Source organism: Megalops cyprinoides, chromosome 7 (assembly GCF_013368585.1).
Source record: "Megalops cyprinoides isolate fMegCyp1 chromosome 7, fMegCyp1.pri, whole genome shotgun sequence".
NCBI lineage: Eukaryota > Metazoa > Chordata > Actinopteri > Elopiformes > Megalopidae > Megalops > Megalops cyprinoides.
Window position 1 is genome coordinate 22,886,120 of NC_050589.1, and position 27,183 is coordinate 22,913,302.

The 27,183-nt window shown below is 41.8% G+C and overlaps 1 protein-coding gene across 1 annotated transcript in view; it reads right to left on the reverse strand.

Moving 5' to 3' along the window:
* Positions 1 to 1,998: 1,998 nt before the first annotated feature.
* Positions 1,999 to 27,183, reverse strand: part of LOC118780521 (voltage-dependent L-type calcium channel subunit alpha-1D-like) — an 84,059-nt gene continuing 58,874 nt past the window's right edge. Inside the window, exons 28-47 of the mRNA XM_036533061.1 lie at positions 25,662 to 25,820; positions 25,266 to 25,376; positions 23,468 to 23,551; positions 17,688 to 17,816; positions 17,313 to 17,378; positions 17,050 to 17,141; positions 16,473 to 16,632; positions 16,031 to 16,158; positions 15,599 to 15,695; positions 14,759 to 14,861; positions 13,977 to 14,078; positions 11,410 to 11,540; positions 7,743 to 7,859; positions 6,476 to 6,846; positions 6,050 to 6,076; positions 5,007 to 5,138; positions 3,992 to 4,146; positions 3,589 to 3,710; positions 3,175 to 3,492; positions 1,999 to 2,977 (exon numbers count right to left, since the gene is read on the reverse strand). Coding sequence (XP_036388954.1) covers positions 2,681 to 2,977; positions 3,175 to 3,492; positions 3,589 to 3,710; positions 3,992 to 4,146; positions 5,007 to 5,138; positions 6,050 to 6,076; positions 6,476 to 6,846; positions 7,743 to 7,859; positions 11,410 to 11,540; positions 13,977 to 14,078; positions 14,759 to 14,861; positions 15,599 to 15,695; positions 16,031 to 16,158; positions 16,473 to 16,632; positions 17,050 to 17,141; positions 17,313 to 17,378; positions 17,688 to 17,816; positions 23,468 to 23,551; positions 25,266 to 25,376; positions 25,662 to 25,820 — 2,901 coding nt within the window. The 3' untranslated portion in view covers positions 1,999 to 2,680. The remainder of the gene's footprint in view (positions 2,978 to 3,174; positions 3,493 to 3,588; positions 3,711 to 3,991; positions 4,147 to 5,006; positions 5,139 to 6,049; positions 6,077 to 6,475; positions 6,847 to 7,742; positions 7,860 to 11,409; positions 11,541 to 13,976; positions 14,079 to 14,758; positions 14,862 to 15,598; positions 15,696 to 16,030; positions 16,159 to 16,472; positions 16,633 to 17,049; positions 17,142 to 17,312; positions 17,379 to 17,687; positions 17,817 to 23,467; positions 23,552 to 25,265; positions 25,377 to 25,661; positions 25,821 to 27,183) is intronic.

A 27,183-nucleotide genomic window follows, 5' to 3' on the forward strand; every position in this document is an offset into this window, starting at 1 on the left:
ATAAATATGCCAAGAAAATGATTGAATTAACTTGGTGTTTTCTTGTAAACTCTTGTATAGTTTGAGATTTTGTTTTTATTTCTTAACCCACAAACTGGTTATAATACAGAAAGGCCAGCTCACCCTGGATTTTTGTCTCTTTTGACACATCCCAGCATTGTAAAGTGGCATTTAAATTACAAATATAGATTTCACTATACCGTACATACAGTCACAGGAAAGTACAAATCATCATACCTTATTACACAAATATTTGAAAATCACTGAAAAAAAGATGAGAAACAATAGCACTATACAATTACATGTGCAATGGCAGACAGCTATGTGCCTAATCATCTTTATATTTTCTTGCAGGAGTCCCTGACTTGAGGTAAAAGAAATAACTTGGTTTAGTCTCCATTTGAACAACTTTACATGAGTGGTTAAAAAAGGATGCATATTTATAGTATAATTGCTACGTTCCATGTGCCTGGATGTAAGAGGGTCATTCACAGAATAATAGTCCACATAGGAATTTACAAAAGACCAGAGCACATTTTTTCACGAACGATTCAAAGAGCCCTTTCAACGTGCACACCCAGTGGAATGCCATCTAATGTTCTGTACAGTGTTCGGTTAACTGAAAGCACAGTATACGCACATGAGCAACAAATCAGATGTCCCTTCCTCTCTTTCCTGTGTACGAAATTAAAATCTATTCAAAAGGTAGCCATCTTGAAAAAAATTGTCAATATTATTTTTTTCAGTGGTGTACAGTTTAGTCTTTTTATTAGAAACATCATTTTTCTAGAGTAGGAAAATATTGAGTTTAAAATCACTGTTAAGCTGAGAAATGCCACATATACAATAATCTTTAGAAACACTGATATGTTTTCTCCTTCTCCTTTGGTGGTGGGTGTAGCGTGTGCCACAGCGACAGTGTGGGGCTCAGAGAGGCTGGGGGTATTGCTTTGCCCCATCAGTGAAGGGCCTACAACGCAACGAACATATCTGTGCCAGTCTCTTTAAAGCATTTGTCAGGAACATAAAAAGGGTAATAACCATAGAAAAATAAAGGATTTAATTTAAATTGGGCACCATCTGGTGTTGTGGTTAAAGCTCTGGACCTGAGGGTCATGAGTTTGATTCCCAACTGGAAAACTGCTGTAATTGCTTGCTTCAGGCAAGGTAATCTCCCACAATCGCTCCATTTGAATAGCTATATGAATGGGGTACAGATTGTATAATATTGCGAGCAGTGTATGTATAATGCAAATAAATGTGCAGTGTGGTGTTCAGTAATATACTTCACCCAATGTATGACACTAGTTTTGGGTTTTCAATATTGATATAACTGATTATCCAATACCACTTGATTATCCAATTCAACTGATTGTCTGATTGATCCAACTGATTACTCCAATTTTATCTTGTAATGGACATTATGATTTTTTGTTGTTATTACTCAATGGAGTCACTTATTGAGTAATACTTATGGCAATTCAGTAATATATAATAATGAAAGTCCATAAATTGCGTCACTAATTAAGCAGCACTGTGGATGCAAAAAGCATGTTTAACTTGTGCATCTGTCTAGCACAAGATATGCAAAACCAGCCCGTTTCTGTGAAAATAAAAATTGAAAGCAGTGGCAAAAATATGTCCTTTCCACCACATCCATCACAAAAGACAACTGGCTAAGAAAAGATTTGGGGGGAGTTTCTTAAAAACTACTCTTCTTTTAGGTGGTTTGTGTTTTTCATATGCAGCAAAAGAGTATTTTTGTCATCTATATCAAGCAATTTTGCATATCTTGTGCGTATGTATATTCACATTGGCTTATAACTTCAACTGGCTACAGGACCCATATTGCTGCTCTTTATATGGTACATAATTACAAAATATAGACCATCTCTTTACAAAATGTTCATTTATAATATATTACAATTAATTTACAGTATATTTACTATGAAATATTTAACAATATTGAACAAACAACATTTCAAAAATGACCTGGCTGTTTAGTGCATTTACCTGCATTACGAATGCTTTTATTGTTTCCATGGTTCAGCTCCATTTTAAGACAGCCACATAAACAAATTCTGGTTTGATAATACAAAAACTGTCACTGATATCTTTATGTAAACCAGTGTGTTTTTAACTTCTTTTGTTCTTGTTTTCTGTTATTGGTGGGAAATTAGTACCAACATTTTTTTTCTGCAAATATTCACTTAACATCCCAACCATAAGGGGGGGGGGATATGCTTCTCTTGCTTTTTTCGATGGAAAGTCGTTTGCTTGATATGCCAGTGCGGAACAAAATTGACTGAGGTAATGACGCTACCTTATTGTTTGATTGTCATCACCCGTAACACCCTGCCTTGCCTAAGAGTGCACGTAACAGTTTCCCCTGTATTTCTGATTTCCCCTGCTCGGAAGCCACATGTCTCTCGCCACAGGTTTTCCTTGGAAAAGGTTCAATGCTGAAGGGCGGGGCTTTGCACGGCTGAACAGGTTCTTGCCCTCTGCATCCGGTGCTCCAGGGCATCCCTCAAGCCCTCAGCCCCACCCTGTCCTCATCCAGCCAGGAGTGCCTTTAATATTCCATTAAATGAAGGCACTTCTTTTGTTAATTAGCCAACAGATGCATTTGTGTTGGCATTTTCGTAGTTTGCCTGTCTGTTTTGTCTTTTAGCAGATGCTATAGAGTCGTAATGCATATCATTTCATCTGCTAAGTCCTCCTCGTACTTCCTGCCAGGCTCTGGTTCCTCGTCGCTGTAGCCAGCGGAGTAGTCCTGCTGCTCGAGCTCCCTTGGTCTGAGAATGGGGAACATGTCCCCGCTGTCCATGGGCGACATGCTGCCGTTCAGGATGTTGCTCGCGGCGCTTTCCATTTCGTCGATGGTCATCTCGCAGGCGTCTGCGATCTCGTGCTTTGTCGCCGCGACAAAGCGCGGGTCCTTCGCATACCTCCCCAGTCCCTCTGATATTAGCACCTGCAGGACAACACAAAAAAAGACGACACCCTATAGCTGCAGCTAACCAGTCTCATGTACTGTAGTCCTAGGTACTAGACCACAATCACTGCAGTTATCAAGCGCACAGCTCTTATACATGCAAGGTGAAATCACGGTATTTCTTATATATTTATTGTTATTTTATTTGTTTGGTGCAGCAGCATAATTCCCCTTACCGCCTCCACCAGACTGGTGGCACTTCCCCGCTTCTGGTGGTACTGGTGGCGAAATTCGGCAGGGACCTGCAGGTGTGCCGGTGTGTACATCCTCTGAGGGTAGTCTGCCTCATCTGTATACCAGGAGTTCTTTCTCAATGATGACTGGCTGCTGCTTATGCTCTCTCGACGGGGCCTGTCCACCTGGATAAGGGGGGTGTAGTAGGGGGAGCGGTCCCTGCTGGTGGGCGTGGTGGGGGGTGTGGCCCAGGAGCGTGTGGAGCGGGTCGGCGAGAGCTTCTGGGCCAGACTTGAGTCGAGACCAGCAACGGCCATCACCTGGGCAAACGGGGCGAGATGCAGCAGTCAGTTGAGAATTGCTCTTCAGATGCTAGGCTTTTTTTGGATGCATCTGTGTGGCAGTGTTAGCTCTACCTGGTGTTGCATCAGGTGCAGAGGTAGCGCAGTGCGCTGGTGCAGACCAGGCGACAGTGGGATATCCTCTTGACTGCTGTGTCTGCGCAGACACTCAAAATTGAAGGACGGCCTCTGATGTGCTGCAAAGGAAGAAAAATTTGAGAACAAATAAAGGTTAAACAATTAACAAACTAATCATGACATTGCAATTAATTTGTATATGTTTACATACAGTAAAAGTATAATATCTCTGTTACTGTGAGTAGACTGAAATCCAATAGTAGTGGACAAAACTTTAACAGTACAAATTCCAGCTTTCAACTGATTTAAATGTGCAGAACACAGAAACTTAAAATTATTGCAGCTTGATCAACAATTAGCAGATAGAACGCTGGGAAGAGTGCAGAGACAGCTCCCTCACTTTGAGGTGTGGAGGGAAGCAGCCGTCTCTTTGGCGACTTCCGCGACTCATGGCAGATGGGTAGCTCATCGTTGTAGAAAACTTCAGGCTGATGGTAGCTTTCATTATCGGGCTCACTGTTGGTATACGTCTCCTGATGCTCCTTTTGTGACCTCCTACATTGAAAATAAAAACATATTCCAGAACATTCCCCTTGTTCTTGTGTAATCATGCCTCATAACGGTCCCATCCTCCTCTGGCAGAAACTATTCTGTTTCTTTGCTTCCGTTTTATATGTTCCAATTTTTCTCTATTCTATTCTCCAATTTTTTCACTAGTTTCCCAGTTCTTGAAGGAACTGCCCTCCAAGATAAGAACTGTAAAGTCTTTTATTACCTCTCATTGGGGCAAATACATAAAACTTCAGGGTGTCTAGCTACCAGAATCAATATTATCTCTCTTTAAAAATGAGCAATCCATAACTGCCTGGTGTCACTGCAAATGTCAAAAGCATTATTGGAGAAATAAAGATCTTGGTGTTCCATCCACAGAGCATATAAAGTTAACAATAAATGGAATACCATAACAGCGCACAGCACTCCATAAGGGAGTAACACTCAATGCTTCGTTCTCTCATACAGCAACTGTACCAGCCAGCCGTCAAGAGTGGATAGCAAAAACTCTTTTCATGTTATTTAACTACTCACAATAACCCTGAAAATGTATTATAATTAACACGAAAAACTTATTTGTAGCAGATCATTTTTCTCTCAGTTTATTTCTCTCAATTTATTTTGATACTTCAGCAATGGTGATGTCCTTATGCATCATGTTAAAGGCACGCAAATCAGAAATAGAGGTGGAGTTACCATTTTGAAAGCTATGACCACCTCCGAAGGATATAACCTCATGGTATCTGCATTCGCATGGTTATGGTATCTGCATTTCATTTCAGCATCACATTAAATGTCTCAAAAATTTTTCTAAAGACAGATGAAGGTACTCATGCATTTATTATAAGGTGTTATGGCAATACCTGGCTGGTGACAGCATGATGTCATCCTCATAGAACTCCTCCTCACTGTCGCCTCCTGAATAGCGGTCCTCGTCACCGCTATGTGGGTCCTCTCTGCAGATGATAGGGTGCTGACTGGCGCCACTGTCCGACCTTGATACAGGAGAGAAGGTCAGAACCAGGGCCGTGGATGGCATAACGGGCCATGCACTGCCATGCAGACACACAACTCCAGGGGGCAGTGTGGGTAGCCCACTCCCTTTGTCCAATTACTCACTTGCAGCCACATAAAACACTTGGCTCAAGCACTGTCCATGTGTACAGACCAGTGGCTCAGAGCTGATCTTTTTTAAGTATCTCTTTTTCTTTTTACTGTAAGCACTTAAAAGGATAAAAGGCCACTGAAAAAAATCGGTCATTCGGATGCTCTGTTTGTTGTCTAATGCAGAGTGCTAGACTGTGTCTGTAAGCAGCACTGATCTAATCTCTCTGCAGGTTATGGGATGCAGACTGGGTGCAGCTGCTCAACAACCCTCTGCTACAGATTTTTATCTAGAAGAGGCCTCAGGCAGACCAAGGATCATAAGAACAACCTGATTTATATCTGCTCATAAATCAGTAGCACCCTCCAATCTTCACTGGCAGACAACTTGATACCTTCATGTACTGTAATTTGTATACAGAAAGTATACAAGTTCTCAGTAAAATATTCACAAGCACTGACTTTCTATGAGATTGTCTGAAATGACAGATTTTTGGGGAAGTTACACTTTAAACTGCACATGCATTCTTGTCTGTACATCGTTCAGGTTCATGACATCCTCTTTTCTGTCCACACTCAAGCAAAATTTAGGGCTCCTGGCTCTATTTGTATCTATTATGGCAATCCTTGATCACTTTCAGAACTTCTTCAGAATTCTGTATGTCCAATGTCATCTGGACCAAAAAAGGGAACATCAATAACCTGACTCACTGCCTTTAGTGGTAAAAATGCAGATACCAAGAACACCCTGACCTTGCATCATGTTAAAAGAAGCATGTGCTGCAGCAGACAGTGGACATACCTAACATAGGTCTCATAGTAGCGTGTCCTGTTCCAGAAGGCAGAGGAATGATTGAGAGAAAGTATTTTAATTAGATAATGAAGGAATGGAAAGGAAAAATCAATGACAAGTAGAGGGTACAAGGCAGCATATATATCACACAGTATATGACACATATACAGTTGAACTATATATGGCTTGTCATAGGAAGAGTGGATTTGTCAGCAGTGTGCAGATATGGGAAAGACCTGTCGTAAATGACAGAAATGACACTAGAGAGGTAGAGGTGAGATGGGGGCAGAGAGCTTGGATTTGTTCAAAAGAATGGATAAGACAGAGTTAGCGGTTATTAGTGAAGGTTATTAGTTAGTGAAGCTGTTATAGTGCATTTCAACATAACTCACAGTCACCACAATAACTTCAGGTGGATATGGGTGTCCCATTTACCTCCTCCCGTGTGGTTTTCTCTGCTTGTCATGGTCACTCTTGAAGTAGGAGCCTTTGGAGGGGTACCCGTTGGCAGGGGCGCAGTCGTGGTGGCGACGGCGCTTCCCGTTGGGGACGCTGGACGCGTTGGCGTTGTTGAGGTTGGCGTTGGTGGACTTTGGTGACTTGGTGTAGGAGTTGTGGTGGTGGTTGAGGTGGTTGTGGGGCATGAAGTTCGCCGTCCTGTTAAACCTGTCGTGGTCTACCGGGGGGGCAAAGCTGGGGGGAGGCTGAACCTGCAGGGGGCGCTGAGTGGCATTGGTTTGGTGGACAGAGCCCCTTCTTTCTCCGCTGAAGTGATTTACGTGATTGCCAAATAGGCCACCATTCCTCTGCAATGGAATGCTTTAGTCAAAATAGGTCAAAGTACACCAGGCCCAAGCAAACCTTTGGCCTTATAACTTTTTTTTTTTTTGGGGGGGGGCGACCATTCCACAGTTTCTGACATTCAGAATACAGTCAGAATATATTCTAGAAGTCTTTATTAGCCATTCACTGTAAATGTATAGTTAATGTTACTGCAAATAATACCATGAATGCTGAGACCTTATCAGCTGCAACTGAGTGACAAAAATGAAAAGCAACTTAAAAATGAAGCTCCACATTCACAGTGCAGTGGTCAACAGTGGCTAGTAACACTCTCTTGCTGAATGATTAACTGGATAAAAACAAAGGTCTTCCATCCTCCATTTAGAGATAAAGCATTGTTTATATTTGAAATGTGAAAGACAGAGAAATACAGGAGAAACTCTGGAACAGTTTTTTTCCTTATTGAGAACACCCTAACAGTCCATTTTAATAAGCTTTTTATATGCCGCCTAAACCTCATACGCCATGCACCCCAAGGATCTGATCACACATCAGTGTTAAAACTTTACATGTCCCCTCAGATGTGGGCAAAAATAAATTTCTAAATTTTTCTTTAGAAATTCAATGAGAAAAAGTATGTTAAATGACATATGGCATGTGTGAGAACAATAAGAGTAGATAATTACCTTTTCATTTGGGCTGAACTTCTCAACTAGACTTTCAGCTACAAAAAGTGCAGGCAGTTTAAAGTAAAGGGTTGAGCAGCACATTTCAGCTGGAGTAGGGCAAGGCCAGCATGCTGGTTTGAGGCATTACTATGCAGCAAGGAAATCTGTATCTTTGAGTCAATTATTCTCACAGTCACATATCTGCGTATTCTTGGTGTCTCAAAGAGATACAAATCGGTAATAGCGATTACCCTATAAATCTCCTCGTCATCGTCAGGGTTAAAGTCTACAAGCTCCTCGTCTTGCAGGTCACATGATATCGCTCGTCGAATTTCGGGCCCAATATCATGCAGCGTGCGGAGACCGGCCTGCAATGATGACAAGAGAAGAGCTGAGAACCAGCAGGAAGCACTCTTCGCGGGGCTGTACCACCAGCAGCACATATACGCTCACCCAGGTGAAATACAGCTGAGGTGCAAAAATACAGCGCTTCTTTTTTCCCCATAAACCCAGTTTAGAACATTTTTAGGGACAACGTACTTAAGACTAGTGTGCAAATTATAACAGTTATTTTAAAAAGTCTCCTTCCGGTTGAGTGAGCTACTGCTCTCAACATTGAGTTCAAGGCCTCTGGTGATTACCACAGCTATCTCTTGCTGCAAGAGTTTTTGGTTTAAATATCACACTGTGTTTGCAGCCCTTGTCCAAACACATCAAGTCTATACATGTTTCAGGCATAAGCTTTGAGTATAAACATAGAAAATCCACCTGTCCTAGTTCTGTCTCCATAGTCTTTAGATGCCAAAAGTCTAAGGTTGTCATGTGGAATTTGCATACAGAAATAACCATCTCAACATGTCAATTCATATCACTGTCAATCTTTCAGGCAAATGTGAGTGGTTTTAACTTCTTTGACTTGATGTGAGACATTAACAGAGGATGTACAGGATTGACAGTGACACGGGTGGTTACACAGGCATAATGTTGGTACACAGTGACAGGATTGGTTGGATTAGGACAGGCGGAATTCTCTCCTTAGCTGCTTCTGCAAATTCTAGGGAAAAGCAGAGCCCAGGGTGAAACTGAAAGCTTGAATCCCAAAAATATAAAATCCTTAATCAGACTGGTTTACACAGTCAGAATCTGTTCAGGATCCTAAATCCATCTTATTGCATCTAAGTAAGGGAAACTGAATGAAGACATAATGTACTTGGCCCATGTAGGAAATTTGACGTTAAGTGGAATGGGGTTGAAAAATAGTGTGATGGTTTTGAAACCCATGGAAACTAAATTTTTATTGATTTAGAAGGATGGAATTTCAATGTACAAAGGAGCTGAAAGTTTTGTGGTAATACACAAAGATCAAATATGAATGAGCAAACGTATGGAAATTTTACGTGTGATCCTTTTTCAGTTGCACAATCAACACTATGTTGAACAGAACAGATGCTACTAAAGGTGCTACTAAATATACAGACAAGTAGTAGGTAGTAGGTGCTACTAAATATACAGACAAAAAATACACTTCAGAAAGCTAGCTTAACATCAATGTTAGGGATGCTCATATTTATGTCAGATAGAGAAAACAAAGAGGGGAGTCCAGCACAAACTCAATAACCCACATCATGTTTCTTTTAGAACACTATACTTTTGTTTATAAAAGTCTAGATTAAGTCCACTGCAGTGCTGGCTGTTGCTTTTTCCTTCTTGTATTCTCCATGTTAGAAATGAAGGAAAAGAAAAAAAAAAAGCGGTAGCTTACAAAAATATAGTATGATATCAAAAAGAAAAAACAGAAAATGTGGGATATTCAGTTGTTTTTTTCTATAAAATTCTTTGAAATTGAGTGCATCCTTTAGAAGGAAACTGGATGACAACACCATTAATTATTGGCTTTCTGGCCACAGGGCCCTGTTGCTACAGTCGCGACATCAATCACACACTCTCAGTGATAAGCCCCATTTACACATGACGCTGACAGAATGCGCTATAATTAATCTGCCCAGAAGACACCATTATCCAGGACAACAAACACAAGTCTGTGACCTGCTCGCACAGCTTCACTGGAGCAAACGAGACACGTACCATATACACTCATTTTTATGATTAATTCCCCAGTTTCTCTGAAAAAATACCTTCCGAATAAATACACTTCTAAGTTACAAGCATTTTCCCACTCTTTCTAGCCATGATAACTGCACTTTATTAAAATGGTGAGGATGCAAATGCTCTTATCAAAACAGATTTCTAACAAACAAACACGCCTTAATCAGGAGGAACAGAAACTCTATGTACAGGATATCTATTCCACCACTAGTACTTCCTTCTCATCTGTTTCCATGTTACCATAACTGCCAGTCTGCTACCACAAGCAATACAGTACTAAGTATGTCTACAGGCAGGTGCACCTATACTACAGTTCCACTGTCTAAATCAGGAGCTATGACACAAGGAGCAGAGAAAGCACCTACACTATAGCAGTGCATGAAGGAGATGCGGTGGTCGAGAGGCAGGCCAGCGGGGGTCCGGCGGCGGTCCAGCGCTGGACCAGGAGAGGCTGCAAAGCTCATGTTAGCTGGAGGTGCTGCTGCAGATGGCATGGGGACGCTGGTTTCCACAGCGATCTGAGCGATCGGAGTGGCGCAGGGAGGCACTATGTCACTACAACTCCAGCCTTCCACTGTCACTCACTGCAGCCCACTCACATTAACCCCTTCATCCTCACAACAGCTCTGTCTTATTCATCCTTTCATCCTTACCACACCATTGCCTTATTCATCCGTTCATCTTCAGTATTCTATAACTCCTGATGCTACACTACATTATTGTAATTTAGCAGATGCTCTTATCCAGAGTGACTTACATAGATTACAGTTTTTTGATATGTTATTGATTTATACGGCTGGATATTTATTGAGGCAATTGTGGTACATTGCCAAAGGGTACTACGGCAGTACCTCAGTAGGGAATCAAACCAGCAACCTTTCGGTTACAAGCTGTGCTCCCTACCAGCTACACTGCACTGCCGCCCTAAATCTTTTATCCCTTAATCCTCTCTACAACTTTCCCCTCTTAACCCCTTCATCCTCACAATAGCTCTATCCTATTCATCCCTTCATCCTCACTACATTTCTCTACCTTGGACCCCTTCATTCTTACAACAGCTCTCTTTCATTAAACCCTTTATCCCGACTACATCTCCCTCCCGTCCACCCCTCCACCTTTACTTCAGCCCTCTCTCATTCACTCCTTCATATTTGTTAGAGTTATCTGTCATTCACCCATTCATCTAATACAGCTCTTCCTTTCAGTCACCTCAGGTTCAGGAAATGCAAGATGAATTTACTCAGAACCTCATTTTGAATCCTCACCTCAAACCACACTCACTATCAGTTCATTTGCACATTTGCTTATAGCAAGGGATTTTTTGCAAGCCATTTTTTGTGCATTGCTTCAGGCACACAGTTAATCCCTGATGTCTAATTACACAGCCAACCACTACAGCTACCCAAAGAAAACCGCTAGGAGATTAGATTAAGGAACACTTATCAGATTTAGAAATCTGACCTTTCTGTTACTGAGAAAATTATGACTTAGTCATATTTTACCTCTAATTTATCATGCTAAGCACTGCATATTCAATTTTTCATGTAAAATAACATACACTCAAGGGGAAGAAAAAAATCCGTTGGAAACAGGAAACCACAAAGCAATCCGATGATAACTTTTTCCCTCACTGTGTCAAATCTGCGCATTCTGTCCCAATGCCATGTGCAAAGGGGACATGATCCAGCAAGCCTAGAGCCCTGAAGCCCAGAACACTCCACAAAAGGGGCTGCTCCAACACCAGGTACACAGCAGACTTTGTGGCTAATGCAAGCCACCGCTGTAGGAGGTCAGAAGGAAAGGCGTCCTTACCTGCAGTGCGATGGTGGTGTTTTTGGACGGGTGTCGGCCCACCAGGCCCTGCTCCTTGCGTTTCTTGAATTTCCTAAAGTAGTCCTGTATCAGGAAGGTGGCATAGAACTTCCCCACGGTCACCTCATCATCTGAGTGAACAGACCACACAAAGCCTTCCTCTGTCAGCACGGTGCAGACCCTCACAGCTCCTAGCCCTGGTCTCCAGCAGACAAATCATGTCTACCCCCCTCCCTCCCCCCACGCTGTGTTGGAGCCTAGGCAGTGGACACCTGCCAGCAGTCCAAACAGCAAAGCAGCGACACCCTCAGCACCACTGAGGTAACCCTCTCACACTAGGATCACAGCACGGCTTTCCAAACAGTGCTGCGTTGTGGGTATAGAGCAACATAATTCATCCAGGGACTTTTCCGCTATATAATTAACTTCTTTATGAAGTATTCTAAGGAGGATGTCAGGTTGAGGTTGATTGTGTACAATGTGTCTGAAAACAAGTTGATTTCCCACAATGGTCAGTAACAAGGCCAGAAGTGCTAGTGCAGCATGGGAAACATGTGGTCCTGTTCTCACCAAACAACATTAAGGTTTGGTCCTCTTCAACTTTCAGCGAAACAGGACGTGAATATATTCACGAAGACTCTCTTTTCTCAGGGCATAGAAAAGCATTTGTACAGCTCATCTGCAGTTTCATTAGTTGTTTCAGATAAAATAAATCCTTGCTGACACACTGTGCAGCAGACAGCCCTGGCCTCAAGCACAGGGAGCGACAGAAAGCAGCAGGAGCTTTCCGGATGCTGTGATACAAATCTCTCATCAACACATTTATGAGAGTCTCTTGATGAATATAACACAGAAGGTGGACTGCAATAATCAATCATATGATCATCGTGTTTTTCCGATGCTATGATCTCCAGTCAAGGGGGTCGCGATATCTTGTTTACTGCATTAATCACTGCGCAGATCCATGAAATAAAGAAGACCGACCACTTGACAGCTTGACCCACCAAAGAACTATAGAGCTGATGTCAGAGAGGAAGAGACTGAGGTGTCAGAGAGGAGAAAGAACTGCAGAGGGAGGAGTTACAGAAGAAAAAGTGAGCGGTTAGAGATGAGACAGCTGCAGATGGAGGTGTTTGAGAAGGTGCTGACAGATGGGAGATGTTAGAGTGGAAACAGATAAAGGTGTTACAAATGAAGGTGTTAGAAAGGGGACAGAGCTGGAGCAAAAAGTATTGAGAGAAGAGACAGGTGGAAATAATGTAATGTAATGGAAGTGTTATGACTTATTTCCATCAGCCATGTTGACTTTACTATACTGCTACATGCAGCATAATCATGCCCTGAACACATTGAAATCTAGGTAGCTAACTGCACCTGAAGCAACCTGCTTACAGTGAGTCCTGGAAAGTGGAAACAGCCTTTTAAACACTGCCACTATCCACCTGTAGTTAAAAGCAGTTGATGGAAAGGAGCCATTAATGAGGAAACAGAGCTGCGGATGATGGTTTTACATTTCATATTTTCAAATACGTGTCCATATTATGTATATGATAATAAAACAATTATTTCAGTGTGTATTATATTCACACTATAGCAAAAAAGAACATCCTCAGGTACAATGCAACCGGAGGTTTTGCTTCTTCACCTGAACCCTAAATGAAGCAATCAGAACTCCACGTGATCTGATAAAGCCTCTAATGATGTCTCTAACTAAAGGAGTGGCACGTCTACACTCTAGTTAGCACATGCAAGCAAGCAGAGCTAGCTTAGTGGAATAGTTCTGAAGCAGGGGTCTGTCACTTGAACAAGAAACGTCGGGGACAGAGATCGGAGAGAGGCAACACCAGTTCCATGCCACCACCCTAAAACAGAATTGCTTCAGAATATTCTGAAGGACTGAGAGAGTGTGAAAGGAACAGAAGCTGCAGAGAAGCTCAGGCAGAGAAAGACAAGGTTTAGTACGTACAGATCATGCAGAACTGCTAGTGCTGTCTACAGGCCATGCAAGCTGTCAAATATAGAGCACACAACACTGACCCTACAGCAGGCTAGTGTATATCTACCACGCAGCCCTGAGGTGATATTTCTCAAGAAACTCAGATATGAAAGCATACATTGTGGGAAGTGTAGATAACTCTAGCGCGTAACAGAAACTACAGAACAGATCTGATATCACATTATCTGCAGCCAAAGTGGCCCCTCACTTGGTTACCGCTGGTTAAAGGGCAGGAAAGATCACATCATAAGTGCAAAACAGGAAAGCGTGATGAATTTTCCCTTAGACATTACAAAATGCAGCAGCCTGCGAGCTGAGGGGTGAACAGAGCACATATGTAGGTTGCCATGTGAAATGTGATGCCCACAATGAACATCTTATAATGTAACATAGTGGGTTGTCTTCGTGTGTGTACATGTGTGTGTATGTGTGTGTGTGTGTGTGTGTGTATCTCTCATGCATGTAAAGAGACGCTTTGCTGTGAAAGCAAGAAGCAGGGCTATTGGGAAGAGAACTTCAGGGGCTAGCTCGTCTGGCCTGAGGTGAGAGAGTGCAGAGCAATGCGACTGACCACCAGCAGGGGGCACCACTTGGTCCAGAAGCTTCATGCTGGTCCTCTTCCAGATCTTCTTAATGACGGCTCGGAGCTCCTCATTGGCTTGCTCCAGGTTCCCTTCAGGCCAAATTACATTATTAATGAGTTTTAGAGGAAGAGCCAAATATGATTAGGTGCAAAATGTGGGTTTATAAATGACTAGAGCTATTAGCTCGGAATAATAGTGTCAGAGTATCAGCTGGGCCCGCTTTAAAATTACAATCTGTTTTCTGGTTTCAGACCAGAAAATCCAACAGGGCCCAGGGCCGTATGATACATGATGCAAAACTATTTGACTTCTGTGGGGCATTAAGTTTATTTGGACATCATTATATATGTGCTAAAGCTATGGAAAAAGGTCTTTGGTTCATTAGCGTTCTGCTTGCAAAATTTTGTTTTTGTATTAGGCAAGACTGGTGCACCTTTTCTTCCTGTTACTCTTGGCTGTGTAGATGTTATTGGCAGGATGTGGTCAACAGGGAAATTGTGTAGCAGGCATAAGAGACCATGCAGCTGTGGTTGCAAATCCCTTACTGCAGCCTGGTTCCTTTCCCTTTCCCACGAGTTAGAAGTAGACTGCCGCACCAACTACTTTTTTTATTGTTCATATTAATCCCTCCACTTGGTTTGAGGGGGCTTGGTGGACACCCCTGCTGTTCGAGGTACACTGTTCACTTCCCTCTGACAGAATTTCTTTTAAACCAGGCTGCGTTACAGCTGCGACACAACACTTTACCTGCTACCCAGTATTATCCCACCTTCAGTTTTGATCTTCAGAGCTGTCCGGACCAGCGCAAACAGGGTTGCGTTGAACATGACCGTGCCATCACTGTTCAAAGGCATGTTCATGGCAACTAACCTCTGCAACATGAAGTTGGAGTGACATGAGCTCATCAGGGGATAAACAATACATCAAAAAAGAGAAATAAAAAGTTCAGTATAACATTGTGAAAGCAGAGACTTATTCAAAGGATACCTTTGATAGGATTTACACTGATTTCTCTTTCCCTTTCAAAACATTAGCTGGTTTGAATATATCACGAATGTAAAAATCTGCGCACTCTCTGTGTGACAAGTGATGCAGTTTTTTTTGTCATCACCAGCTGCCAGGTACACAGAGGTCAATGCCACCCCCCTGCTGTTGCCAGGGCCTGGGGAGGGACCGTCACAACCGCTGTCAGAGCCAATCTGCTGAGAGCTGTTGAGGGTGACAGGGCACCACAGAGCGGCCAGTCGCCCCTGCATAAATGACTCCCTACCTCCGTTTGCACTGTCACTGTTTCATTTAGGGTAGATTAATGGCAAATCCCCTGTGTGTGGGAGCTATCTCAGAGTGCTCCTGTCAGATTCCATCAGTGACAACTTCTGTGTGTTCTTACAGACCTAGGGCTTTTACTTCTGTAGTCTCATTTTAATGACAGCAGAACACTCAAGACTGCTCTCAGGTTAAATTACGACAGTCTCTGACATTTCCAGGGTGTGCAGCTGGCAAACGTTTAAGGGGAACAGGGGGGTGGCGTGTGTTTCATAGTTTTATGTCTGTGTCTGCTTGCTGTGTGTGCATGTACATGTGTTCGTGTGTGCATGTGTGGCATTACCTTGCAGGCCACTCTGTGGGGACACAGCTTGCCAAAGCCCAGAGGGGGCTGGATACGGCGCAGCAGGGTCACCACATCCAGATGCTTTATTCTGCCCCTGTAGGGGGTAAACACACACTGAGCAAACAGCAACACCACCTCCCAACACACACAACACCCACTGAGCAAACAGCAACACCAATTCCATAAACACACAACAAGCATGACTCCTACACCAACACCTGGCCTCATACATACATTCAGGAACATAACTGCTTTAAAGGTACACTCATTTCCCCTGTATCTGTAAACACACAATCACACACCAGTATGAAGTAGCCCCCACAGGAAAACAAGTCCTGGAAAGGTGACAAACTTGTGAGAAGAGGAACTTTTCCCTGTCCCTTCCCTACTACAGCTGGTGGGTGTTCTGGCGTCTGGACTCATACTCACTTTGCCTCTGGGTCATACTCTGACCAGATCCTCTTGAACTCATCCAAATGATGGGGGCCAAGAATTGACCAATCACGTGTTAGATAGTCAAAGTTGTCCATGATAACAGCAACAAACAAGTTAATGATCTAAGAGAAAGAGTGACATAGATGTGTTCAGTAAGAGGCCAGTGTCCAAAATCTTCACACAATTTCTTCCTCTTTTTTGTCAAGTAACAGCAACACTATGGTTATATCAAATGCTTGACGAGCATCCAAAATACTTCCTCTCTGGCACACGGACAAAAAGAACACAAGGAGAAATTTTCCTTCATTACAAAACCCAAACTTCCATGAATTCTCACTCCATGGTTCCAGCTAAGTACTGCATATAATATATGATCTGAAACGAAGTCTATGGATTTCCAGTGAGTACCACAGCTGTAAATGAGGTGGCATCGTACCAGGAAGGCGCACAGCATGTAGAAGCTGATGAAGTAGATGATTGCAAAGCCGCTTCCACAGGTTCGCTCTTCACCAGGGTTGTAATCTGACTCTGCATCACAGAGCTTTCCTGGCAAACACGCCAACATGATCTCCTGCCATGCCTCACCTGTGGCACACCTGCAACAGGCAAAATCATACCCATCAGACACAGGGAACAGACTGCAACCACAGCCTTGTAAATATAGCCACAGAACCAAACCACCATCAAAGACCTCAACTGCAACCATGCATGTCTCAAACACAACCACAAACACAGAAATACAGAACCGTGCCAGCAAATAAGGATCATACTATAATTATCCACATACACTTGAGAAAAACAGATCCACACCATCCCTGACAAGCACTAAACCTGAACAGCACTCACAAGCTTTTTCCTTTGATCTACCACAGGCAGCAAGACTAACTGTATTATTTTTTATGTACTTGTATAAAGGAACTGCTTAGGGCAACTTTCAAAAGAAAGCAGCACCCTCCAGCTTCCAATGTGAATACTGTAACTGGAGTGACAGAAAATGAACTGAAGTCACAGACCTAAAAAGCAGGAGGACCGCCTGAGGAAAAGTCTGGAAGTTGTTGTTTCGGTTGATGTGGGTACCGTCCACCATGGCAATTTTACCAAACACCTGAAAAATACACAGCACAGCAGACTTATCCCTTTAACCTTTTAATCCTACCCAACCACAAGAAGAAAATTACATACTACACGCTATGTATTTTTTAACATATATTATTCAGCTACACAACAGAATATAAAATGTACATGCAGCATTTTAGTATTCCAGAGTGTGTTTTACCTGCATCCCAATAACAGCATAGATGAAGAATAGCATGGCTATCAGCAAAGCAACATATGGCAAAGCCTGCAAGGAGAAACCATGAAAACCCTGATCAGACACACAAAAGGCAAAGCCAAGCAATTCTGTTACATATTGAGTGGACAATGTAATGTGTAATCACCACAAGGGAAACCATGGAAAATCCGCCAACAGCTTATTGAGAGGGTTCCTGTTGTGTCTTGTGATTCACATGCTATCATTTACTTACTTAGCAGGCAACCTTAGTCTATTCACACCGCCAATCCTCAGGTCAAAGGTCCAATGATGTACTCCACCAACAACATTCTGCATCATACAGAGACATAAAAATGGAGTCACAGTGAGACCACCTACCTGAAAGGACTTTATGAAGGTCCACAGGAGCGTGCGAATGCCCTCCCCTCTGCTCAGCAGCTTAACCAATCGCATGACCCGGAACAGGCGGAAAAAGGTGATGGAGATCCTAGCGCTGTCCTCTGTGTTCTGAAGAGAGTGAGACGATGTCAGTACACAGGCAGCGGTGGGCAGGCAGGGGTCGGCATGGTAGATCTGGTAGTGCTTTAAGCCCTAATGCAGGGGTGTGGAGGGAGCATTGTGTATGTGAAAAAAAATGAGTACTCACCAAGTTGAGTATGCTAACTTTCAATTTGAAAACCTGTATATCGTTATACTGTGTATCTACTGACAGTAAGAATGAAAGGTTTTCCTTTGACTAAAGCTTCCTTTGCTGTTTTTTTCACAGAAATAACATAGATACAACATAATGTGCATAAGAAGTGTTTATAGAAGTGTTCCTTTGTTTTTAGATTTAGATAATCTACTGATAATTCTACTGTTTAACCCCTCTAGGCATATCAGAGATCTGAGTCATGGTTTTCAAAGAGAAATCATCTGACTTGCATGTAATGTATGTTCAAAACAGAGGTGCATTTATGTTTATGTGAAATTTTCCCCCAAATGCATTGCATCCTTCATGCAGTGCATGCCAATAGCTGACATGAAATGTAGGAACTTGTTTTAAAGCACTACCAAGTTTTGTACATTTTGACAGACCCGGAGGGAGGTGGGGGGAGGAGGGTAGTGTCAGTGACAGGGCATCATGCCGGAAAACCTCGCCATACTTGACTGCATGGACCAGCACAAGCATGGCTTCTTGAGTCCAGAGATAAAACATGCAGTGCTGGACTCGGGCCAAGCCCCTGTCACAGGGGCATCTGAAGGTCCAGGGAGAGTCATGCATTGGTGTGTGAATAGTTTTTACGGGGTGTAGAACGTGAATAACCCTCCACGCCGCTGGCCAGGCTGGGCAAACCAATAGCGTTAGTGACATTCTCCTCGAAAATACCAACGTAAATAATTCTCAACACAAAAAGCAAAACAAAAACAAAACCCAGAACTGAAGCAGGTGAGGAGATACGCTTTCAGAAATGAAAACAATGACAAAATTAAAAGTGGAGGCGAGGGGCAGGGATGGGTGGAGCATCTTACCCCAGCCTCAACCTCCACCTCCACCATGGGAGTCTCTGTTGGCTTTAAAATCAAAGATCTGCATTAATGACTAACTCACAGCACTATTGAAAAGTTTCAGTGACATAAATGAGAGAACATCCCAGCTTACACAGACGCATGTTAGCACAATTTTTTAGTAACATTCACGCTCATACACTCATAGTGTTATCACGATATAATGTCACCATTTCAACAATCACGAGACACGGTAACCATGACACGACAAAAGCCACGATATTATCAAGTTGCAATAACGTATAGACACCAGACCAGTGAACACAAAACATTATTAAAAGACCATCCAATCTTTGTGTAACATTCATGACTGGACGCCCATACATACATAGCATTATAAAGTTTTTGTAACAAAGAAATGGATATCCGAACCAATAAAACAACACTTATCACGACATTAAAAAACAGAACGGCCCAGAAAATACAAAAAGAATATTATCAGAAACTATTCTGTAACATGAGTTATGCACACCATGTCACACAGAATGTCACCACAATCTCACTGTAGATGTAATGACTTACTAAGTCATTTACTTACTAAGCAAATGTTTAATACCTTCTGTTTCTAATCATGAACTATTCTAATGTGAGAATAGGAATGGGTAAATAGAAGTCACGATAAATTGTTAAAATGCTGCATCTGCAGCTGATTCATGTATTCAGACACAGCACACAGTATGCAGACTAAGGCAGACATAAGAATGTAAAGCTTTATGTAAATTTTGAGAAGGAAGACACAGCAGATCACTGAGCGATCACTGAGGAATTGCAAGTGCTTCTTAATGTTGATATCTAGGTCCAAATGTCATCAAATAGAGATTCACCTTCACTTCAGCAACAGAAATCATGGTACTGTTATAAAAGAACTGGAATTACACACTCTGATACTAGAATATGAAAAAGGCATCTCTGACAGAGCCAGAAAAAACATTCAGGCCTTCAGTCAGATTTGATTAGACAGACACACAAAACTATTTAAATTTTAACTCTAAATAAGCAGGACACAGTTCAGCTGTAAGTCATTACTTAATGTGTTTATTGCATACTGTGTGAAGATGAAATGTAATTAAGCAAAAATTATAATACATGGCCTATGGTAGGAAATGTCTGTGTCTCCATAAAATCTCGCTTTTGGCATCAACAAGTGGGAAGCAAACACTCTACATATGACATTTACAGTAAACAAGCCAACTGAAGGTAACAACAGCAGCATAACAGCAGAATGAACTCAGAAAAAACACAGAAAATATAAATACTCGCTGGCTGAAACAAAAAAAAAAAAAAGATTTTCAGACTGTACCCATGGGACGCTAACATGATACACGACTGCGGGAACGCCAGCTGTCATGATCTGTTTCCCTGTTCCAAGCTGTCCCTCTGCTGTCACACTATGTCCCCCTCACTGCTTTGAAGATGAATGACACAACAACTGCCACTTTTCCACCACATACACACGTTCCTATAGCCTGGAATGACCCTGACTTTAATATGAACACAAGCTATTACTTTGTGAGGCGTTTAATTAATCATTTTTTAAACCATGAAATGGAATGTGCCAGCCCCGCTAATATCAACGAGCGCTCAGATGCCAAAATTCCAACGTAGTTTGACCTGTCCTAATATCATCACGTAGTGATATATTTGTTTATTTTAAACAACCTCAGTCCCCTACAAATACCTTATTTGTGGTTTATTCGTCTCAAGTTTGATGGTCATACATGAATAGGATTGTATTTTAAGACAAATATCAATAGTAAAAATGTCAATGATAAACAAGCAGTAAACATTTAAGTGCAGTCACTCTATATCCGCACCTGGAATACTGTGTGCAGTTCTGGGCACCGCACTATAAAAAAGATACTGAAGCTTTAGAAAAGGTTCAAAGAAGGGCAACTAAATTAGTTCCTGGCATGAAATATAAATGCTATGAGGAAAGACTCAAGTCACTTAACCTATTTAGATTAAGCGAGAGGAGGCTTAGGGGTGATTTAATTGAGGTATTTAAATTTATAAAAGGAATCAATAAGGTTAACTATAATAGATTCTTTAGGGTGAGTTCAGTCTGTAAAACAAGAGGACATAAATGGAAACTAGTTAAGAGTAAGTTCCGCACTGATGTAAGGAAATATTATTTTACACAAAGAGTTATCAATACATGGAATAGGTTGCCAGGTCATGTAGTTGAGGCAGAGACCCTTGCTGTGTTCAAGTCCAGACTTGATGCAGTTTTGGATACTCTTTAATTAAGAAATGGCGAGCTTAGTTGGGCCGAATGGCCTGTTCTCGTCATCATATGTTCTTATGTTCTTATATAAACATACAGTATATGATATATTCAATGTCCACCCGGGCAGCCCATGACATTTGTTTTAATTAAAGTTTATGTGCGTGTAGTGGGATGGTTAGCCCATGAGAGTTGGTTAACTATACATGTTTGCTAAAATGTTAGTGAAATTCCTATGTATTTTCAAGTTATGACTTAAATTAGTACAACTACATTCACAGACGGTTGGGTGGGCCACGAAAACAAGCCCATGCAAGTCTGTGACCATCCACATTACAACATGTAAGGCTGGGTTAGCTAGCTATGCTTCTATATGTTAGAAAACATTCTTCATACTATATACAGTCACATGGCTTTGTTTTACTTCACATGTTTACATTTCTATTCTTGTTCAGGTTCATACTTTTATAATTATCCATTTTCTTTCAGCAGACAGTCTAAATATATTGTACTATAGTTTAGATATATTAATCTATAGTGTGAGACAATATATACTAATGTTCTATATCCCAGTATCGCCCTGCATCTGCCCTAAGCACCACTGAAAAAACTGCCCATTCGTTTTTGCTGCATAATTTCAGTCTGCAAGAGACTGACAGCAACCACAATTCATAAGCAGACAGGATGTGGACCATCTGTCCTTGCAGTAGAGAGGGACTGGAGACTGGAGAGATGCCAGGTGTCAATAACCGGGCAGTGGGAAGCTAGAGGCCAGGCCACCAGAGCAAATACCAGCGCAGCAGGCACTGCCAGGTGCTGGTACACACAGAGACAAATCCACATCCACCAACTGATGGAAGTTGTTTCATAAAGCCTTTCATTTCCCCAAAACCTACAGACAGTATGTCTAGTGAACTATAGTAGTTACATCTCAGTGTCTGTAAGAAGCTATGGTTTATTCAGGTTTACAAGTTCACTTTGTTAATAATTAGACTGAGCTATTCAAATCGGAATCGGTGCATTGATCATCAGATATACTGACAGAATGGCTGCCCGCATCCTGCGGTCTGTATCTGTGGCTTGCTAAATCTGTATGCTTATATGCAAACGCCCATGCTCACTTTAGCGCCTCATCTGTAGAGCCTACCACTTTCGACAAGGAGCATAAAATTCCCTTCACTGTAGCAGCTACAACCACCACACACATACTCTACTCTTTTACTACATGCACTCTTGTGCTGAATGCCGTTATTCATATCAAAAAGATGTCTATAGGGCTGAACAACACACATCCATGGTAGACTCGAGTCCACGTAAGTCTCTTCTCAGGAAATACCCAGCAGGACCATGAAATCCGTGAGAACGAGTTTCCCGCTATATACATATATAAAACATGGTATCATAAAATAAAAGGTGCACAGGTTGGCTGATCTGGCAGCACTGGCATAAACCCAGTGACTAACAGATCCATGAACTAACAAGAGTTTAATGAGAGTCAGTCAGGCCACACAACTGTGCTCAGAACTGACAAAAACAGAAAACAAGTGGTCATGCTCTTACAAAAGGTTCTAACTCTGTATTATCAAAAGTCAGAGATATGGTCAGAACTGATGTGAAAAGTTTTGCACACATTCATAAATAAATAATGTAAATCTATGGTAATAAAATTTCGTGAGAAATTAGAAGAAGTACTTGCTCAAATTTTCAGCTGATCAAAAATATTACCTAATATACTCTTTAATGACGCTTTCACAGTAACTGGTACATACCTTACATACAACAAAAACAATGTGCAACAGAAAAACAATATGGGAACCAAAAAAGCAATGTCACATTTTTTTTCTGAAGATATTCTCATTACTGACAAAAATAGATACCCCCTATTTATGTGGCTGTGTGTGTGTGTGTGTGTTTGGGGAGGGGGGCAAAGTATGATTGTTTCTACCTTGATCCTCAGTTCTGAAAAGAAAAATGAACTGATACTAAGCCACATATCTGCAGCTACAATGCACCTCCCACCATACCAATCATTACACATTGCAGCAAAAGTTAGTCTTGCAATAAAACTGAATTCTAAAGGGAAAAAGTCTAGTACTGCATACTGCATATTATTGACATGAAACAATTTTTAAGCAACTAAACGACATGAGTTTTATGTCAACATGTATTTTGATTTATTTAAGATTTCATATTTCAAAATGTATGTAACAAATATTGCTACTGAACAATTATGTGGTACAGATGCAGAGACTCAGCTACCTAAGCATCGGATGTTGGCAGGATGATCTGAAACACTGATATAACCATGTGGCTGATCAGCACATTATTGCAAGACATCTATTTCAGAGGGGAAACCATATCAAAGGCTGCAAAAATGATTACTTACATTGATTTCGGTGATAGCAATGTCAACGACGCTACCAACAACAATTAAGGCATCAAAAGTGTTCCATGCATCAGCAAAATAGTGCTGTTAACACAAGCGGCCAGGTGCAGAGAAGAGAGAAGGAAAGGAAAGCAGAGAAAAAGAGAAATGGAGAGGTTACGAGTTAGCACATGAATAATCACAGCCAGAAAGCCTCAGTAAAGCTGAGTGGCACTGCATCTGTGAGAGGGGCCAAAATGACCACATTATTCTTCTAAACAAACCCAAAACTTTTATCTGACTTAATGAGACCGATGTCCCACCATGATGACTGCAAGCACTAAAATAACTGCAAACATCATCAACAATAGTGCAGGTAAGTCATGGTCACACAGCACTGCACCTGTTAGCAATAGTAGCAGTGAGCAGCTACTAGTTTTGGTCAGTCATAGGTGAGGACTCTCTCATAGGTGCAGTGCTACACAGCCTCGGGGCATGGCAACCCGTGATGGTGCAGAACACCCACTGAGTGAGTTGCAGAGCGAAGACAGGAAAGTTCCAGACCAGTGACTTGTCCAGGATAGGGGAAAAGTAGAACGAAAAGGCAGGGCAGGGCAGGGCGCAGCAGGGGCGGGGCATACTCACATCTATCTCACTGAGAATGATGTCTACTACGCTGCCAATAACCACCAGGGCATCAAACACGTTCCAGGCGTCGGCAAAATAACCCTGAATAAAGCAGTGTAGGTGCCATGGGGGGTTAACGGAAAGGTCATACAGATAAAACAGGAATACTCTGGCACTGGAAGAAGGAAAAGAAATCTCCTCTCATGCATGCTGGGCAGAGCTACACTCCTGAATGCAAATTCCAATTCTCACATGCAAAGAATACATTCTGAATGGACACGCAGCTTGAAAGTGTCCATCGCTAACATTGAAAATATACATTTTTGCTACACTGCAGTATGGCATTCCGAAGTGAAAATGCACATTCCTTTCTACGCAGCTTACTGAACAAGCTACTGAACAAAAGGATAACTGTTGCAGGGTAACAATACAGAGTAATATACATAAATCCTGCAGGTAGTGTGCAATTCCTGTTTGTATAGGTTATATCTCTGCAATGAAAGTGCATACATTAAAATGTTTTAAAGAAGCAAGCAAAGCAGTCATTTCTCTCATTTCTTGCAGGAACTTGCAAGGAAGGGCTTGTTTCCACAGCATGCAGGTCTTGAAGGGGTGAAAAGTCAAGCAAAAGGGGAAAATCAGGGGATGGAAAAAAATGGACAAGTCACTGCATCCAGTTAGTCAATCGGGCAGCTTCTGTCCTCTCCAAGCCAACCAGATTCTCTTGCTACCTGCCTTTCACTTTTCTTCAGATGTATCTGTTGTAAAACGTTATATGCATATGTATACTGGTGAATCGATTATGGTTTGAAGGGTTTGTGAAGACACTCATAATGAAAGTGACCTGGCTGGGGAGTTTTGAGAATTTACACCATGTCTGTTCAAGCATTTTTGCATGTTTTTTTATAAGAAAACACTACACCATCACCAAAAAACAAGATAAGATCTGTGAACTTTAAATATTTTGATGTTATTCTGTTTTTTTTTTCATTAATAAAGTGGCAAATTTTTGCAGGCAATGCTTTGGACCACTCCAGCTGTTGTGTTTTCTGTCTAAAAAACAAAATAATATCAAATAAGTGTGTAAGATGAAAAAACATTTATTATGTGGCATTGAAAACACTGTAAGGTACTACAGCTTGCCATCTGCTTGTCAGAACCAGTGCCCAGTATGAGCAAAGGGACAACCTACCCTCGGTTTGAAGGCAATTAATTTGAGGAGCATTTCCACAGTGAAGACCCCAGTGAAGACCATGTTGAGGATGTCCATGGCGTAGTTAAACAGAGGGGACTGGCCATAGTGCTACAGGGAGAGAACCAGCACGGCTTGTGAGAGATGGAACGATAGTGAATGCGACACAGAGAATGAGCAAGACTGTTTTCGACTTAGATGGACTGAGTGATAGTGGTGACATTAGCTGATAGTGTTTATTTGACATGTTATCTGCTAGCATGTCAGGAAATTGAGAAATTGTGAGAGTAAGTGATAAGGTATAACTAAAAATGGTAGCAAGTTAAGACACTGGCAAGGCATTTATTTCTCGATCATTTGTTTTGGGAATGGAAGAGATGATGGGCGTTGGCTCACCTGTATAGCCAGGCACAGTGTGTTGAGTATGATGAGTACGAACATGATGTACTCAAAGCCCGTGGAGTTAACCACATACCAGAACTTGTACTGGTAGGGATTCTTAGGAATATACCTACGTAGAGGCCGTGCCTTCAGGGCATACTCCACACACTGCCGCTGAAGAGAAGAGGAAACAGTTAGAACACTCACGCACACACCCTAACCAATCTCAAGAAAAACAAACAGACACACACTCCACCAATGTCCCTAACCAGATTTTCCAATTCAAGCAGGTACACACGCAAACACAAACACCTCTTCCAATTATGCCCACAATCGATCATTCCAGAACAGGCATACACGCACGCGCGCACACACACACACACACACACACACACACACACACACATACACACACACACACACACCCCAACCACACTGTTAATTGTAAACACAGTCATACACACATATGAACACGGTGGTAAGAACACACAGCAATTACTTAACATCACATGAAAGAAACAGTGGTATCTCAAGACAGCAGCAATCCGTTTCTTCAGTATAGCATCCTTAACAGTAAATTTTTGAAAACACAAACAGTTCTTTGTTCTGTAATGAGCTATGAGAGCACTTCTGTGAAGACTCCAGGGTTCAACCACAACTCAGATATTGTGAGGATGTGAAAAGGTTTGTGAAACAGGAACTGCAGGAATGATCAGTGTGTCTGCACTAAGATGAGACACTTCACAGAGGCATAACAGAATGAGCACCCTGTTCTGTTTCCCAGGAAAACACGCCCTGAACTCTGGCAGGAAAATGGGTCAGAAAAAAGGAGTAAGTTCATATATGTTTAGCTCCCTCTGCTGGTGCTTGAAGGTACTTAATATAAAAAACTCTTGCGGCATTTTAGGGAACCCTACCAATAAATGCTAAATTACTCACCAAGACTAGACTACAACTATTTTCTAGGGGTGAGGAATCCAGCTGATTTAAGAGCTTCCCATGAAATTTCAAATACATGCATACAATGTAACCCATGTTTCGCTGAAATATGTAATGAAAATTTCTCAAGGAGAAGGATCTTGCTGCACCCTATCAGCTTCCACATACTAGCTTGCGTAACTGTAATTGTCTGTGATGTAACAAGCTTGCCTTGGTCTGGTAAAGGCAAAACCCATATTCTATAAGCAGGTTGTGAACAAGAAAAATCGAAACCTAATTCCCTAATATGTCCACCTGCCAGTTGTCGGCAAGCATGCAGAGCATTCGAATCACTAAGTCAAACACCTTTACTTTGCTTACCAGACTGTCTCTGAGTCTATACCTTTGTTCCAAGACATCTGACATCAACATCGGTTTGTAGTAGCTCTGTCTTATTTATTGGTACCTGTTCAGAGTCTTACTGCAAGATTCTCTTGTTATAATGATATCTTGACAACAAGCTTAAATTGTCAATTTTACCCTGTTGTTACTACCATATCATATCAGTGGCAGAATCTGGTTGATAATTACATGTCATGGGATGTCACAGGAATCGCAT